Source organism: Pteropus vampyrus, unplaced genomic scaffold (genome assembly GCF_000151845.1).
Source record: "Pteropus vampyrus isolate Shadow unplaced genomic scaffold, Pvam_2.0 Scaffold285, whole genome shotgun sequence".
Lineage (NCBI taxonomy): Eukaryota > Metazoa > Chordata > Mammalia > Chiroptera > Pteropodidae > Pteropus > Pteropus vampyrus.
In genome coordinates, this window is record NW_011889066.1 from 1,931,634 (window position 1) to 1,950,341 (window position 18,708).

The 18,708-nt window shown below is 41.9% G+C and overlaps 1 protein-coding gene across 1 annotated transcript in view; it reads left to right on the forward strand.

Annotated features, from left to right (window-relative positions):
- The window catches only part of ZXDC (ZXD family zinc finger C), a gene marked incomplete at its 5' end in the record, with an annotated part of 37,687 nt that extends 19,216 nt beyond the window's left edge, over positions 1-18,471 (forward strand). The window contains 3 exons of the mRNA XM_011376069.2: positions 13,563-13,729; positions 16,046-16,147; positions 17,308-18,471. Of these exons, the coding sequence (XP_011374371.2) occupies positions 13,563-13,729; positions 16,046-16,147; positions 17,308-17,394 (356 nt within the window). The remainder of the gene's footprint in view (positions 1-13,562; positions 13,730-16,045; positions 16,148-17,307) is intronic.
- Positions 18,472-18,708: the final 237 nt, after the last annotated feature.

Genomic DNA, 18,708 nt, shown 5'->3' on the forward strand with positions numbered 1-18,708 from the left:
CTAAGACCCTTCTTATTGGGTTACTGTTGAATGTAGAAAATAAAATTGTGCCATTTTTATTATTTTCAGTATTGTACTCCCCTCAAAATAGCTTTAAAAAGATAAATGTAACCAATTTCAGAACTATAAATGATGTGTATTTTTCTGCTGAGTGCGGGGAAAAGGAAAGAAAATATAGTGCTTACTGGAAAAGACAGTAGACAGCAAAACGTGTCTGCATGACAGTAAAATTGTAAATGAATGTCACTCTCTGACTTTTTTTTGACTGAGTCAAAGAGCAAAGTCCCAACTATGTGTTATCTAGAAGACGCACATCATGGACCAAAATATTTATGAAGGTTAAAATTCACATTAGGAAACAAAAGAAAAATAAGCAAAAATCACAAAGCAGGGTTAATAGTATTAGAAGCATACAATTCAAAGAAGAACATTTGGGGCAGAGGAGATTTTCTCTGATTTTGGTTTCTGTGTACATATAGTCAACATCAGAATTACAAGACTTGTGACCATTTATGTGAACATTTATATGAAAGGTTACAATATCAAACAACAGGAAGTAAAAACTTATGAAAATCTAGAATTGGATAAATAAAAACCTAGCAATATTGGAAGTGGTTAATTTACTCAGTATTTGCAGATAAAGCGGAAAAAAGATATGAAAGATGTTACAAGGGTAATAAAGTTGATTCAATAGACCCTACTCCATGACCATAGAATATTTATAGAAATTAAACTGAACAAATTCGGCCATCAGGAAAAGAATTACAGAGTCTTTAGGCAAGAATCCCCAGCCTGATGGTATATGTTTTTGACCATAATGTGGTAAAATAGAAAATAAAAATTACTTGGAAAACAAAAGAAAACCTACCAAACTCTTGGGTAAAAGAAGAAATAAAAGCTAATTATTTACAAATAATTAGAGAAAAAATGGATGTGGTTATAAGCTTGAACTCTTAAGCAAGCCTCTTTGCTTCAGTTTTCTGCTTTGTAAAATGGTAATAGAAGCAACTGTATTGGATTTTTATGAGGTTTAAGTGTGATAATACAGTTAAAGTGCTCACCAGCATTCTGAATCTCAGCTACTTACTGTTTTTATGGATGAAAGATAGATGTGGCTGAATCTAGATGTGTTTATGCCATGTCTGTCTTCCTATTAAATAAAAGGAATCTAAGTGAAATAAGCTATTATTTCAAGATGGAAAAAGAACAGAAGTCTGATTTTGATGCTTCAATGTGACAGCCTATTCAGATTTTAAAATAACATTTTTTGTGGGCCAAACAAAACATCCTTAAGTGGATATAGCCCCTAGACTCAGTTTCTAGCTCTGAGCAGTTCTACCAAGAAAAAGGAGAAAGCGTAAGTGAGTCAGTGAACTTCACAGAGTCAGTGGAAAATAAATATCACATAAACTATATGATAATAAATTGGAGTTCTTCCAACAAAATGCATAATTTTCCAGGAAAACAAATCACTATTCAGAAATGATTAACTATGGATGAAGTTAGTATTTCTGAGTCTCATGCTCATCTGTTGGTTTATACAGATTCTGCCTGTCCAATGAATATTTTCAGTAGTCGCCATTCTAGAGCTTTTGTGGAAAATAGGAAATTCCATGATCTGTATACCAAAGCCTGACAAGAATACCACCCCCAAAAGGAGAGCCATAGATTGATGATTATGAAAATTGATGGAAATGTTCTCAAAATACACATAGGATCAGGCAGTATATTTAATATTCTGACCAAATGGGGTTTATTTAGTCCCATAGCTTGAGGATGATTTAATATTTGGAAGCCTGTTACTTGGTTTATCATAGTAGGTCCATGATTCACAACAGATTCTGTATTTATTTAAAAAATTCATATTCATTACTGATGGAAATAAGAATAATAAAGATTCTGTAGCCCAAATCAAGAGCCAGCATAATGGCGAGACATTCTACATGCATGCAAGAATTACCTTTTTTTTTTTCTTTTTTAGGTGAGGCAATCCTTGGTTGACCTTACAGATTGCAAAGAACTTGTCAGCTTACAATCCCTTATTTTTTAAAAATTTTTAAGCCTTCAGCACCTGGTCCTCCTAAAGAATTACTTTTGTTAATCACTATTACCTTTGGTATTTAATGTTCTAGAGGTTCTTGCCATTGAAATCTAGAAAGAGAAATAAGAACTATATGGAGGAGACAGTAACTTAGACAACGATTTGATTGTTTATTGGAAAATCCAAAAGAATCAAATGATTAAACTTAAAAGGTACTTAAGTGGCCAGTTATAAGGTAAATGAAATGTATAATCATGGAAGTGTCCTTTGTGGCAGCAGTAGCTAGTTAAGAAATACAATGGAGAAAATACCTTATTTATGGTAGCAACAAAAGTTACAGAATATCCAGGAGGAAATTTCACAAGTGGAGTGAGTAGGACCTGAATAGAGGAGACAAGAAACTTGACTGAGAGAAGAGAAAATGCTCCCAGAGAGGGTGACTCCCTCCTGATAAACATCCCTGCTGCGGTGCTAGAAACAACAGACACTGTTGCTCACATTCCTATTGAGTGATGGGGTTGGAGCATTTGATAAGCATGAAAAACAGTAAATCAGATGGTAAATGTGAACAAAACAAAGGGGTCTCTGATGTTTTCTAGTTTTAAAAAGGTAGAGGCCTCACAGAGAAGGTGACATATGCAGAAGTTAAGGAAGGGAGCCACCAGGATACATCTGGGTGAGGACTGGCAAGCACTTGAGGCTGGAGGGTGTTGTCAGCAGAAAGGCCTTGGTTGCCAGAGAGCCACTCAGCCCAGGGAAGAGTTTTTGGGAAGTGGTTAGAGAGCTGGTGGGAGGCCAGGCTGTTTTAGATTCTTGAAGTCATTGAAGTCTTTGGCTTTCACTGAGTCAGATGGGAAAACATTAGAGGCATAATTAGAAAAGTGATGTATTTTTTAAGAGATCATTCATTCCAGCTGCTTTTCTGGAAAAAAAAAAAAATCATTAAGGGCAAAGAGCAGATAGGGGTTTCTTGTGGCTCTCCAGCAAGAAACTAGAACAGCTGAGGTCAGTGTGGTGGCTGAGCAGTGGGGACAGGTGGATAAGTTCTGGACCTGTCGTGAAGGTGGAGCCAACAAGATTGCTGACATCTGTAGGGTACAAGAGACTAAGTTGCAGACATGCTAACTCTTCCCATGGTATTTTAATGCAATTCCATTTGAAATTCCAGGGAGATAATTGTGTAGAACCTGTAGGTAAGGATTTATAAGGAAACGTGGAAGAACTAACAGGATTTGCACTGTGCTTGTTAGGATGTTATGCAAGCAACAATTAACACTGGCAGTGCTGGCGCCAGGACACCAGAGCGACACACAGATCTAAGAAACATCTAAGACCACACTCCTCTGTGTGTTTAAAGTTGGCAAATGAATGATGGCCCTTGGGAAAAATACAAAAATTCCCTACAGGATAAAGAATGTAGATGAGAGGTTTAAGGATTTTTAAAAACAAGTGTTAATAATAGCTAACACTGTTCTCTTCTGTTTGCTTTACATATATTAGCTCATATTGAATCCTCACAATAATCCGCTAAGGTGAGACTTATTATTGGGTCCTTCTGCAGCTGGGCCACTGAGGCTGCTCTCTGCAGCTTGCTCATGGTTTGGAGGGTAGGAATGTCTATAGGGAAGCAGAAGCACAGTCCTTGAAGATCACTTAACATTGAAAGGTTTCTAAATGAGCAAAAACAGCATTAAATGGTAAGAAAGATGGTCGCCCCTGTAGAAAAACAGGTACAGGACGTGAGCCAGTGCTATGCAGAAAACTGCTGACAAATGAAGTGTCTCTTCCATGGCCAGCACAGTGCGCTTGGCCCTCAGAGGTGAGGAAACCCAGAGCACAGGGAATGCAGTTTCGTGCTTTGCTGGTGAGGGCCTCACTGGGGATGCAGTGTGACATTTTGGAGGGTCACTTGATAATGTTTTCAAGAGCCAAAAAATATGCATAATGTTTAACCTTGCAGTAACATTTTTGGAATTTATCTCAAGGAAATATCTAGGTAAAGAAAGACACCATACGTGCACCAGCTGCTGCTCTGTGAAGAACACATTTATTATTAATAATAAATATTATTAAATATTTATAACTCAAGTGTCTACCAGTAAAGTTCCATACTTTATGTATATTTTTGCTAATTCCATGTTTGTAAAAAAAGATGTGTGTGTTCATAGCCACATTTGTGTATGTATTTGTGTAGAAACAAAAATGGTAGAATATATATTAATGCATGAAGTGTTTTTTTTTTTAATGGCAAGTTGATGGATTTTTAAGTCATTTTCACTATTTTTATTTTTTGCATTTGAAAATACAGTAATTATGTAATTTAAAAATGAATATGAATCCCCCTTTTAAATAGTGAGAACTGGAGCAGCTGTGCCTCCTGGATGGATCACACCAGTAGAGGTTTTTTGGGTTGTACCTGGGGTTCTTGGGAGGGCTCCCCAGGTGTCTTGTGTGTAAACTGAGATGTGTGGTATAGAATCAGTCTCCCTTCCTAGAAGGGGACAAGGTGTTGGGGTGAGAGCAGTAGGGAACAGGCAGGGGCCCTCTGTAGCTCCTTGAGTATGACCAACTTGTCCAACCCTGGAAGATGGGCATGCGGGCAGAGGGCGAGGTGAGGCTACTGTGATTGGTGCCGCTGCTCAGTCCACACAGCTGGAATGTTAGTATGAGTAATTGGGTTGAATTTTTAAGCCCTAAAATTAAGTTAGTGATCTTAATTTTTATTTTTTATATATACGTATTTTTTCACATTAAAACAAAATCTTTGGACATCAGAGTCACAAGGTTTCCATTTCTTCCTGTTGCTGCCGTGATGAGAGCCACACTGAGGAAGACAGGAGGAATGCCCTGGTGTGGCTGTCAGTTAACCAGGGAGTTACAGCAAGCAGTTGTGATTTCTTTTTAGAAAAGAATTCTAGTGACCTTCACATGGATATTGGACCAGAAAGCAGTAGTTTGTGAACTTGAGTGTCATGAAGCCCCAGATGGGTATGGATGGGGAGTCTTGACTGCAGCTGTAGAAACACTGCCTTGGTGATATGGAGGAAATTGTGTCAGAATAGGGATTTTCACACTCTGTGGGCCTCATTAGGAACTCTGGGGGCAGATGTGGCCTATGATGGGGTAGGAACGTGGATTGCAGGCTGCCTCTGGTCTGGTCTTTGCTATAGATGACGGATGAGTTTGCTCTAGCTGTCCATGGTAGGTTCCTCATGCTGACCTTCACCTGCCAGGGGTTAGAGACCTTTAGGTTAGGATAAGCACAGTGTGTGCCTTGAATAGCTACTCAGAGGAGCCTCTTGCAATACGCTCATGTACAAGATCACATTCCTCTCTGGTTATCAGGCCTGAAGTTTGTTTCTGTCACTGGACTTAGGCTGTGGTTTTGAGGCCTGGCGTAGCTGGAGATCTCTCAAAGCAGGATAAAGGGGTTTGGTGGCAGACCTGCCTGTTATGGTGGTGGAGAATTGTGACCCCCTTCTGTCAATGGGCTGTGAGTTGAGGTGTCCTATTCCTATACTGTGAGTGGGTGACAAGGATTCTCTCAGTCCTGATCAGACAGGTCTGTCCTTTGATGATTGTCAACTGTCACTTGTTTCTGTTAACTTTATGCTGGCCTTGTGGTTTTTTATGCAGTTCTCTGCTTGAGTACATGTCCTAGCTCTCTTACTATCTTTTCGGTAGACACCTGAGTTCCCCTTCCAGTCCTCCTACCTTGCTGTGAAGTGCCTGAGCATGGAAGTCTGAATCTGACAGCCCTGCTGAAAGCCTTCTATAGTAGGTCTCTAACCCTTGTGAGGAAGAGACCTCTGTTTAACAAAAAAAAAAAAATGTGATTGGCTTTGCCACACATGAGAACTATGTTGTCCATGCTGTTCTAATGAGATAACTTGTGACACTGTCTGGGGATTCAGAGCACCGATTCCAGAGTTAGGAATGGGAGCTGAGGTCTGCTTCTTTGGTACAGTGGCCTTGGGCAAGAGTCCAGCCTTTGGCTGCAGCATTCTCTGTGAAAGAGGGACAGTATGGGACCTGTCTACTTTCTAGGTGATTGTGAGGGTCACATGCAACAATTTTTGTGAAACAGCCCCGGGCTGATGAAGGCCCCAGTGGTAGGTTTAATTAAATGTATGTTTTGCTTATCACATCTACATTCATTTAACGTTTTTGTTGGAGCAAAACAAGGAAGACAGTGGCAGGGTTTTGTGTGTATATGGTTTCAGATTCTGGGCCCTGGGAGCCCAGCTGACAAAATTAGGCACTGTGCCCTTGGGCTGAATCTCTACTGGTGTAGGCCTGCCCTTGCTATCCCCTGGAACCTCCCTGCAGTCCTCTGCCAGACGTATGCTGTGGTGGTCCTAAGGTATAGGTGATGCCTGAGGACGCACTTAGTCCTATAGCCTGCCCCAGTGTCTTGTCACTCTGGGAGCTCCTGTTCAGCCTGGTGGATCATTACATTTGCCCTTCTCAGCTGTGCCATTTGACTTTCTCGTCCTTGGAGACTCCTTCCCAGGCTCCCAGCCATGGTTGGCCATTGGGAGCATTGGCAGGAGATTAGGTGGAGGGAGGAGGGGGAACCAGGTCCTTGTTTGAGCTCTGCTTTGAACATGATTTTATGACAATGGCCATTTCTCCTGTGGTCCCAGTTCTTGCTGGGTGGCTCCCGATGTAGCTCTGGTTCCCGCACGCTGTCCCTTTCTCTGAACTCTGAAGCGATAGCGCCTTCCTGCCGTTCCCACCCAGCTATTTGCTTCTTAGTGCATCATCACTGGTGTACCCCATTGCCTGCATGAAGTCCTTCTGAGTGCATTAGAGTGTTTCTGGGGTTTTGATTTGACCCTGACAAGTCCCACGACTAAAAATAGTTTGTTAAGGGAAGTAATTGTGTTATGGTGCTATGGTATCCCCAAACCTTGTTCAGGCCTCTTGGCAGTGATTCCCCTCAAGTTCCCAATATACCCTGTACTCCTTCATCATTGTGCTTTGATTGTAGGTTTGTCTGTATGTCCATGAAAAACATACACATCTTCACTTAGAACACACTAACCATTGTAAGCTCCATGGTAAGGCTCACCATTGCACAGTACTCAATGCAGTGAACTTTCAGTCAGTATTTGTGGAAGGAACGTTGAAGCATGGACAGATTGCTGATAACTGGACACATTCAAATAAGAGTCATTCAGTTAGACACTGATTAAAGCTCATAGTATCCAGCATTGTTCTGAGCTCCTTTCGTCTGTTAGTACCTGTAGTCCCCACAGCAACCCTATGAGATGTAGGTACCAATACCACATTTTCTGGATGAGGAACTTGAGGCATAGAGAATAACTTGATAGGAATTACATATCCAGTGGCTGACCAGACCAGAAGTCGAACCTGAGGCAGACTGGCTCCATAGTCTTTACTGAGCCTGGCAACTATATTATACAAGGAAACTAACCTTTGGCAAGTGAAGTGGACATGAACTCCCAAGTAAATACTAGCAGTTGGACTCTGGGTGATTATGGCTTGTCCAGGGTTCTGGGTGGGTGGAGTTAGACAGCTGTCAGCATGATATGCCACATCAGGAGACCAGAGGAGAACCATATTCTCTTCCCCAGTGCCAACAAAAGCAGCCGATAAATCTTATCCCTGCTGATTTTTAAAAATCACAAACCTTAATGAACTAGGAACCAAAAAGATTTCCCTATTAATGGAGAGCAAGTCAAACCAACAGCATCATTGTCAGTAGGAAGATAGTTCCCGGTACAATCAGGAGAAGAGGCAACCAAACTAAGTGCAATAATATTGAACACATATAGAAAGTTTAGAGCAAAATAGATAATCAGATAGGAAAAAGAGATTATCACTAACTGATCAGGCTTAGAAGATCCAAGGGAATTGACTCAATTAGAAATAAGGACAGATAGCTAATTGTATAATCAGCATTCATGCAAATATCTCAGTAGCTTTTCTGTTAATCAGAAAAAAAAAGGAAAAATAGATCTGATGGCAATAAAAGTAATAAAGCATCTTGGGATCACCAGTGACAAATACGCTAAGACTGGATGAGGTCCTGCTTAAGGCTTATCATGTTCTTTGGATGGAAACATTTAGTTCTTATTAATTTACATCTTTGTTCAGTTCTTTTAAAATCCCAAAGGAACTAAAAAAAAAAAAAAGACCCCGATCAGTTTTAAGATTATCTGGAAGAATAACTTAGAATCTCCATGCAGACTTCAAAAAAGAGAAACACTGAAGTGGGAGACTGCTGTGTTGTGATCTAGGCATGCTGATGAGTGTTGGTGATAAAAGCCTGGCTGGTTCCCTGGAGGAGAGCCAGCCAGCAGGACAAATGGCGACAGCAGAGCATGGCACACAACTCATTAAGCAAAAGACGAATGTTCAGTAAATGGCTCTGATTACGTTGGTATACTCTTTGGGAAAAATAAAGGTAGACTTTTTTTACACACTTTCCCCTGCAGCTCCACCATCCAGAGAAAACCACTTCCACTGTTTTGATGTTAAAACATTTTCCTATGTGTATAAACCATGTACTGCTTTTGAAGAAATGACACGTTTTAGTCTGATTTTTGCTATTAACATGAATATTTTTCATTGTGAATATTTTTATAGTACATCTTTTTAATAGCTGTGTAGGAATAAACATCAGGAATTGTGAGAGAATTAAGCCCTAGTGCCCTCCACCATCCATGTTATGTGATGAGTCAAATCTCCCATCCTCAGGAGAATTGGAGAAATAGTTACTCAGGTAGTTTGTTGTCTTCTGTGGTTCAATGAGGAACTCCAGGAGAGGGAGCCCATATAACCCCAAGAGTATTGCAGCCCCCGCCCACCCCCCCGCACCACCACCTTATACACCAGATGGGGAAAGGGAGACATTTGAGCCAGTGGTGTGGAGGGTAGAGAGCTTACCAAGTGCCCTTGAGACCCAAACCATCTTCAGCACCCATTTCTCCCTGGGGGTGAGGGTGATGGGTACTTGGGTTGGCACCGATCTCTTCTGATGTCAGTATAGGGGCATATTCAGGAGGTCTTCACAGTGGTAGTGCCAGTGTCTGCACAGCACATAATCCCAGCCAAGCTCTGTGCTACTGGCTTCACTTAATTCTCATAGTGGCTCTGTGAGGTTATGTCCTCTTGTACCACCTGGATTAGTCATTGGAAGCTGAGGGTCACATGGCTGCATAGTCTAGCTCACTTTGCAATTTGATGTCCATAGGATTATCTTTTTTGGTCTCCTTACCAGAAACTTCTTTGCTGGTTGGATTTACACTTCTCTTTCCACTCTTTAAGGTTTAGCACAAATCAGTGTTTTGGATAAATGCTGATAATATTGAAATATTCAATTCAGTATGAAGATTACCTTGCTCTGTAAGGATTTGGGGATTTCCACACTGAGCAAGAGATCAAACAGACTGATTTTTCTTGTGATTGGTTTGTTAATTAACTGGGTCACGTTGCATTTAGTGCCATGGCATCTTTTACTAGTGGGGACTTGGTTGCATGGTCATCATGGGGTTCCATGTAGAGACCACTTGTTTGCTTTCACATGCCTTCAAGCATCCATAGATAGACAGGTTTGCTTAACTAAGTATATAGTTTTAGCCATCTTAAATGTTGATGACATTACCAGATGGCAAGGTGTATCATTTGAAATCATGTAATACGCTGCCCCAATGGCTTTAACAGATAATGGTGTTTTCTTCTCTTGAGCCGAGACACCAGAGGGCGGATGGGTGTTTGGTGTGCCATGGGGGTCACCTTCCCCCTCTTTCAGCCAGCCCTTCCTTCGTCCTTTGCAGCTTCTCACAGGTGCTAATGGGCATTGTTTCCCCCGGGTTCCAGGACCTTGAGTGTATGGAAGACTTTTAAGGGGGAGGCAGTCATGGATAGTTTTAAAGGAATCAGCCTTCAGATTATCATTTTCCATATGTAATCGTACCCAAAATTGAATTGCCTGAGAAAGTAAAGTGCATTTGAGCCCAAGAGATCTGCTGGCTCTGCTATTCACGTTTCCTTTTACAACTGCTCTTCTGCTTTCCAAAACATTAGCGGTATCCCTCAACCAGGCATTTATCAGGGTGCATCATATGATAATAAACAATATCTTTCCAGAACACCAAACCCAAGACACTTTAGGGATGTGTCTGTCTTGTATAGATTAGCACAGGCATCAAAACTGCCATGAGGCACTATTGCCAGCTTGCTCTTTTTCATGCAGAGGTTTTTTTCAGAGGTGAATGCTGCGATGTTCTGAACTGAGATATGTTGTGTAGGGGGTCGTGGTGAGGGTGAGCAGTTTTCATTGAAGTTCTCACCATTCCCAACTGTCAGAATGAACTGCTTTTAAAGGAGAGAGTTTCATGAAAGCAACAGTCTTCGTGTGTGCATGTGTGTGTGCGCATGCGTGCACGAGCAGTTCTTTTAAGCTATTCACATTTCATCCCTAGGACGAGTTATTAACTGGAAAGAAAAATAACCTTTGGTGCTAAGCAGTTCCGGTTAGTGGCAGTGGTTCTTTTAAATATAGCTATGGTATCTGCAGGATTACCAGATTTTCAGATACTAGATTGAAGCTACAGACTGAAAAGAGAATTTCTGTGATTTCTTTTAGTTTAAGTGTGTTAATAAAGTAGTTAAAACCAGTTAGCTTATGATATGTCATAAAAAGTCTAGTTCTAGTTGATCTTATTTCCCATTGTAAAATTAATGCTTCTATATACAGTCATATTCTAGTTACTGACTAGTCTTTTAGCAGTGTACACTCTTGTGCTAAGTGTAAAGGAAACGTGTGATCGTGATATCTAGCAAAATTAGTGGAATTTGTGATTTTGTACACATGGTTTTTAATTTCCTCATACTTGAATAAAGCATACATGCTAGCACATATTTAGTGAAGGAATACAAGGCTTTGATCATATCTCTTCCTAGATAACTTAGACTGTGGTCTAAAGAGTTGGCATTGAATTATTACAAAATAAGTAATGAGAAATGGCTCCAATTTAGCTTGTTTTTATGTTATAAAACTAGACAATAAATATTAGATATGTATCATTTAAATCTTCCCTGCTTTTAAAAGTAACTTAAAAAGATACATTATTGATACCTTCCTTTAATTCATTCCATAGTGGCTTTCATGATGTTCCTTAAAACGTTTCAGAATGTTTATTTGAATTAAAAAATTAAGTCAGATCTTTTATCAGAAATAAGCATACTGTGGCTGACCATTCTGACAGTAAAGACTGACCAAGTAGCTTGGGCTTCTTGGCACACCATTCCCTTAAATTGAATGAGCTGAATCTGCTGCCACAAAGTTGTAATGAAATTATATTTAAAGCACATGAGCATTTTATTTTTAAAAATAGTTTTTCATTGGTGGAAATATATGCTGATCATGTCTGAGTCTAGCAATCAGTAATACACACAGACACATGAATCGCCTGGAAAACAAGCAGTTGTACTCTTCTTGATGCTTTTACTGTTTATATCTGTCAATTATCTATCATAGTTTTAATGTTTTATAATTTGGATTGGGTTTGCTTTACTAATAATTTCAGTGGTAACTCAGTTTTTCAGATGAATTTTAACTCCTAGAAATTATGTTTAAATAAATTTTAAAAATAAATAAAATTCCAATTTATGTACATATTTTTATTGCAGGAAAATATGCTAGGGTGATAAAAGACTTCAAAGCATAACATTTAGTACAATTTCAGAGGTGAGTGGAATAGCCCACACATTCCAGAAGAATAGGAAGTGACATCGAATTTCTGTTACAGAAGAATGAGTGGATTTCTTGTCCTAGCACCTCATCTTGCTTCCTCACCTTAGTCCCAGCTCTGCTCTGCTGTGTGAAAGCCAATAGAGCAATTAGGAGAGACTTGGAAGACCAGCCAGAGCTCATCCAACTGGTGGGGAGGTTATTGGATTCCCTGAAGCAGAGAACAGAAAAGGAAATACTCAAAGATACAATGGATCTGCATTCTCCTGCGTGACTGCTCCCTGGGAACTGAGACCTGCCATCTGTGGTCCTTAGTAATTTCACTTAAAACATAAAGAATTCCTCAGGCACCTAGGAGGAAAATATCAGGTTGTGTATAGGAAGATGCACTGCCAGTCGGCAGCACAGCCCAGAGTTATGTCAAGTGCTGAGGGTGGGGAGATATGATCCAGGAGGCTCATTCCAGCTAAGGTGTCTGATGAATACAGAGGGCAGGAAAGCTCTCAGGACATGGGGGCTGTAAGAGATGTGGGAAACAGTTGGAGTGAGATCAAGCCACCCATGAGATGAGCAGGGTCAGGAAGCAGCAGGCACAGTGCTTATAGAGAGCAGATAGTATATCTCCGGAGCTTGTACTTCTAGGCTTATGTGGCATCAAAACTTTCCAGTAAAACTACTATAACAAAGACAGCTTGTCCTGTGTAGTAGAGTCAACTGTTCCTGTTCAAAACAGAAAATAGAGATAAAAAGACTTAAAGAATCCAACCTCTCCTGTTTTTTTACCTTGTTTTTCTTTAATTAGAAATTTTCATGAAGTATTTTCTAGAAGTTCAGTAAGTCCTTCGGTTTCATTTCTTTTAATTTGGTTATATTCAACAAAATTAAAGTGAATACTTGTATTATAAGTAACTTGTATGATATTCATTGTAAAAATTGTCTTTATGAAGCCATTCATATACATGTGTCCAGGGATGTCTATATGGACATAGCAGTAATAGAATTCCTTGGTGTTTCCTATGAGCTAGGCACTATTCTAAACTCTTATCACATATTTACTTATTTAGTCTTCCCAGAGCTTAGAGGTAGGGGGCTATTCTTCCCACTTAACAAGTAGAGAACACTGAGGCTAGAGCTTAGGTTACTTGTCCAAGGTCAGATAACAGAGTCAGTTGTGGAGCCAGAATTTGAATCTAGGCTGTTGGTCTCCTTCCTCCAGGGTTTCCTGCTGCCCCTGAACCTTATGTGTCTGAAAAACCTCTTCTGGGTGTCATGGTTTTTTCTTCTTTGTACTTAATTTTCTTTAAAGCCTATTTTTATGAAACCAGTAAAGTGATGATTTTTGAAAAGGAAGCTGGCAGAAACAGCCTGAAGGATTTGGCAGTCATTTAGTATGTGCCAAGGTGCCCAAGGGCAGGATTAGATGACCTGCTTTCTTTCCCTCTTTTCTGTGATTGCTGCTGCTCTGAGTGGTTGATTGGTTCTCAGTGGTCTCAGAGAAATGAGTTCCTAGAACTGTTGGGTAAGGAAGTCTCCACCCTCAAGAAATGGGCAACTGGGGTCTGATTGCTGTCTTTCCAAAAGACATGTGAAAGTTTCTAAACCTTTGCCTGTTTTTTTTGTTTTGTTTTGTTTTTAACCTCTTACCTCATGACTCTTCTTGTTCAGTAATTTTAATTCTGCAGGGCTGTGCAGAGTGAGAGGTAATGGAAAGGCTGTCTCCCCTAGAGAGTGGCCTCTGTGAAAGCAGAGGCCTAAGCAGTACATTGCACATTGCATTGTTGGTTTGTTTCATTTTAGGAGCCTCAAGGTCTACTCAGAGAAAAATGAAAGGTGGCAAAATCAGTCCTACGCACTTGTACGCAAGCCAGAGTGATTGGTTGTGCGGGAACCTTGTGCCCAATGGCGGTCTGCCAGGACCATCTCCATCAGCTGGGGTGCAGTGTGTTCAGGTCCAGTTACTGCAGGTAAGAGCCATCGAGTGGGGAGGAGATAGGCTATAAGAAGTAGTTGGGCAAGAGCTGTGGGCAAGGCCTCAGGATTTAAGTTTCCGGGTCCTCCTTCCTCTCAGTGTACGGACCTTCCCCAACCCTGCTTCTAAATCCTCCCAAGTCCTGTTTTATATCCTAAATGATCTCTCCATAACCTCAGCTTCTCCCTTTTTCCCATCTGTTGGACTACATTTATTTCAGCTTTTATCTTCATTAGGATTGACACATTGGCGTCAGAACTCTCTCTGTGTTTGATTCCCCCCATACAGTCCCTCTTCCATATCTCGCTGAGAGTCGGTGAGGTATAGCCAGGCTCTCACTCTTGCATAAGCCCCCCTGTAGCTGTCTTCCAGATGCTTAGGCTGGCCAGGCAGGCACTGCACTCCTTTTTCTGGCCATGTGGATGCCTCGTGGTTCTTGGCTCCTCACACTGCCTACTCCACCGCAGACCCTACTTCTCTTTTCATGGCTGGGGTGAAGGGACTTCCTCAGGCAGCATTGGTCACTCCCATCTCTGGAGGCTGCTTGTGGCACACCAGAGAATGTAGCCTTTATATGTTAAAGGTGCTACCTTTTTCCTTTTTCTTTTGTCTTCTCTACCAAACTGAGTCCTTCAAGGGTAGAGCCAGCCACCTCTTAGACTGTGGCCAGGGCCCAGTAGTTGCCTGTAGCTGGCAGCCACTCTGTGAATGCTCACTGGATACATTCGCCTCCACAGCTCTGTGTACACCTTTATTTTCAGTCTCATTTTTGAGGAGCCAGAATAGGGAAGTAAGATAAGTTGGGTTTTAGGAGAGAAGAGGTTTAGAAGCTGAGATTACATCTCTCTGACCTGGCCAGATTACATGCCACCTCTTTCCTGAACATCTTCTGTGTCCAAAGAGCACCATGTGACCAGAGAGGCACAGTTAGAGATGTCATAGGACATTTGAGTCTTGAGCTGATCTGGAAGAGAGAGGAGGGTAATCCTGTCCATGGTGTCTCTAGGCCTGGGAGAGACTTATGAAGGAGATGGGACCATGCTGGCTGTGAAGAGTCTGTAGGGTTCAGATGAGTCAGAGAGAGGTAGGAATGGCCTGGGCAGAGCTCAGGGAAGGCCTGGAACACGGGCCTCCTAAATGGCTTTGCTGTTAATAGCAAACCAGAAACTGATGTGAGGATTTTGTGGGAGTGGGCCTTGTCTGCAGAGATAAGCAGGAAAATATGTTCCTTCATTCCAGATTTGGGACCAGGAAAGAGAGGAAAGATTCTCCCAAGATAGAGGCATTGGAAATGGGGGAAGAACAATCCGAGCCTTGATCAAGGCTGGCAGGTTAGAAGTGGAGAAGACAGGACCTTGGAAGTTTTGAAACAGAGACTGCAAGGAAGCTGATACCACTGGCAGAACAGGAGCTAGCTGGAAAAGCAGTAGTGGCTATTTTTTAAGAGACACCCAATTAAAGATGTCAGCTTTGAGGCAGAGAAACCTGGAGTTTATTTTTTTCTTTCCCTTAACCAACTTGTATAGTCTTGGGCAAATTACTTAAGCACTCAGAGCCTCATTTTTATTGTGTATAAAATGGGAATGATAGTGCTCAGTGCTGGATACAGAAGGTTCTTGAGGTCGTGGAAGGAATGATAGATACTAATGATGGCAGTGGCACCAGGAGTTAAGTGATAGGGGCTGTGGATGGCCGTGGGCTGGACAAGGAGATGAAAGACAGGTGAACTGTTAAGCGATGTCCCTTTTCTGAACTGGATGATTAGGGTCATGGTAGCCTCTCCTTGTTGAGTGATCTCTCTGGTCCCTTTTCAGCTCGACTTAGGGTTGGGGCCAGGGCAGAGGTGAGCATACCTGTGTGGTCTGAGAAGACTGCTGGGGAGCAGTGAGGACACTTGGAGTGAGATGCTAGGAGCCCTTGCCGGAGTTCAGAATAACCCACAGGAGAGAAATGGGCGCGTGGACTGAGTGAAGGTTTTTGGGTGTAGGAGAGTGTGAGAGAGTTCCAGGAGAAGGGCCTGGGAGGGAAGAGTAGCCAGACGGTAGGAGGCTCAGGCCCGGCTTAGCCTGATGGCCCTTGGGCTGGGATCAAGGTGAGAGAATGAAGACCAGGTGGGGAGGCAAGCAGCTTCCAGCCCCTGATGCCAGTTACAGCTAGGTCCTCAGGCCTCAAATGGGTCTAGGTGGTACCTCACCTGGAATGTAGTGGGTGGGACTGGTTCTACTGTGCATCACAGTGACAGGACTCCTCAGGCCGAGGTAAGGAGTGCCACCATGCTCGATTAATAAAACGTTTGCTGTTGCCTCCCCAGGATGACCCTTCAGGTGAAGGAGTCTTGCCGTTGGTGCTCAGCCCGCAGCCTTCCACCTTTCATCCCCTTTTTGCCATCGGTTTGCCTGTCTATGTCCTCCAGGTCTGATGCCTTACAACTCTTTGGGTTTATTAGTTAGACTATCATGAAGCTTCCAGCTTCTGAGGCTGATCACTGAGGTAGGCCTTGGGTGGAGACTCATTGGGTTGGTTGCCAGGACGTTTGCCACTTCCTAGAAAAGGTGGGTAAATGGCCATAAAATAAAAGGCTAAGAACAAAGCTCAGATTTGCTCGTCATTGTAGCTCCCACTTACAAATAAGGTGAAATACATTCTCAAAATATTTTGCATATAGAAATTCTAGTCACTTTCCCCTATGGAAAGTAAGCTGGCTAGTTTTTAACCTGTAAGAAAATAGACCCAGACCAATTAAATAGTTTGCTTAAATAAGTAGTTAAGCTAAGTATAGGTGGCTGTGGATAATTCAGATTTGGATATAAAATCATGAAAGTAACTTATCAAATTTCTAACAGACTTAAATATATATTTTAAAAATCCATTCAAACAGTAATTTCGGTTTTCTTGAATTCACATTGGGCTGTTAACTGTTTTCCTTAATGTCAAAAATAAATATTGAATAAAACTCAAGTATGAGGGGGATGGGGTGGGAGTGGGGACTCTCAGACTGCTGGAGTAGGGGTAGGTCGGAGGGCAGTTTGGTACCATGTATCCAGAAAAACCTCAATAGTGTCTATTGCATTCTGGCATTCCCGCTCATGAGATTGCTCCTAAAGAAATGAGGTAGGATGTAAATAGCCAAAAGCTGGCCATTGTAGCCTCAAATCTAACGACGTAGGAATGTTTCTCTACTGGAAGGAAGTAGATTAGATGAGTGATGGTGCAGCCTTGTTCCTTCTGGAGGCCTGGTCAGCCGCTGATGATGCAGATGGACACCTAGTAACTGAGAAAGGTGCTTTCCACATACAAAGTGAGAGAAAAAGGGTTACAGGGTAAACAAGGACACTCGTCTTATGGTATTGAGTTTATTTTTCCTTGTTTTTGTTTATATTTCTTCAAGGAACGTATGTTCAAAATAAAGGGAAAACAAGTTGTAGTTGAGAGAAGTCAGAAGCATCCTACTGGCTGGCCCCTAAGGTTATGCTGCTGGTTGGTGAGCAGCTGCAAGGCTGCCTTATGTGAAGTGGTCCTGTACTGCCTCAGCCCTCTACTCTGCCCCCCTCATTGCTCTGCTTGGTTTTGCAGGAGGTGCTTCCTGCAGCTGGAGGGGCTGCTGGACCCGAGGACACGCAGTGCACGGGCAACACTATCAACCTGCGGGACCTGCAGTGAAAGCAGCCCTCTCTGCCTGGGGGACCCCAAGGGCGACACCTCTAGTTTGTGTCCCCAACAAGACTCTGTTACATGGTCTTGCAGGCTTGGGTGAGACCCCACTTGGTTTCTGCTCTGAAGGCCAGCCTAGTTCTTTAAGAGACTTTTGGGTACATTTATTGAAATGTTTCTTTTAATATTCTATCAGGAACCAGTTTGGGGCTGTACTATTTGAAACTGCCTTTTCTGAGCAAAGGGCTTCAGTGAGACAAGATTGCCTTCTGAGCAAAGCACACGCCTCTTCCATACTTGCCTTTGTCCCATTTGATCTGAGCCATGGAGCACTTGTTGCATTAAAAAAAAAAACAGACTTGTACAGGAAATTGGGTGCTAGGTCTCCTAGTCAAGTACAACTTTATCTGTAATAAAACCAGCTTTGGTGTTTCAGCATTTGCCCTGAGAAAGATCTAAAAATCCCGTTTTCCTTTTCTGTGAGCTGTGTAACATGCCGTTTCCCAAGCCCTTGGGTGGTATTCGTAGTCAGATTGATTTTGTCACATTGTAGGGCAAAAGTGGGCCCGTTGTCACAGGAAGCCAAATTCTGATCCATGTTCTGGCAGACCAGGCAGGCAACTGGTATGAAGGGGAAATACTGGGGGTGAAGCAGCCACATGGAGGGTCCTGTTAACGAGCCCTCTGGGTAGACCAGATTTCAAGTTCATAGTTTGGGGATGGTAGAGTTAAAACTTTCAAAATAATTTTTCTAAATTCTGTATTTGGGTATTAACATTTAATAGTAATTTGGTTTATAAAGTAATGTTCTGAATACTATAAATTATGGGCAGGACTACGATGATGGCATGTATATGTTTTTGTTGATGTTGAAAATGTGCATATCATATGTTACAGTCTATTTTTACAGAGTAAGGTCTTGCAAAAGGAGATAAGTGGATAACCTTGCACATATTTATTTGTTCATTAGCAGACTGGACAGTCTTAGAAATGCTGTGTTTGCCTTGTGCTTTTTGAAGTGTTTGTTTATTCAGATGTTATTTTGATTTTCAGGATTGGAATCATTTAAACTACCTGTTCTATGTTTCTTCGTTTCTTGAGTTTTTCGACTTGAGCTTCTAGGAGTAACCCCAGCATTTGATTGTGATTCCTCTCAATGTCCTATTCTGAGTTGTCATCTACTCAGAGTGGCCAGAAGGAATTAGGGCCCCATTTAGAAATAGTTCTTACAGAACCTGCATTACAGACTAAAGTCCTGTGCCCACCTGGCACCTCAACCACCAGGTTCTCCAGAAGCCCCGTCCCTCTACAAGGAGCCAGGCC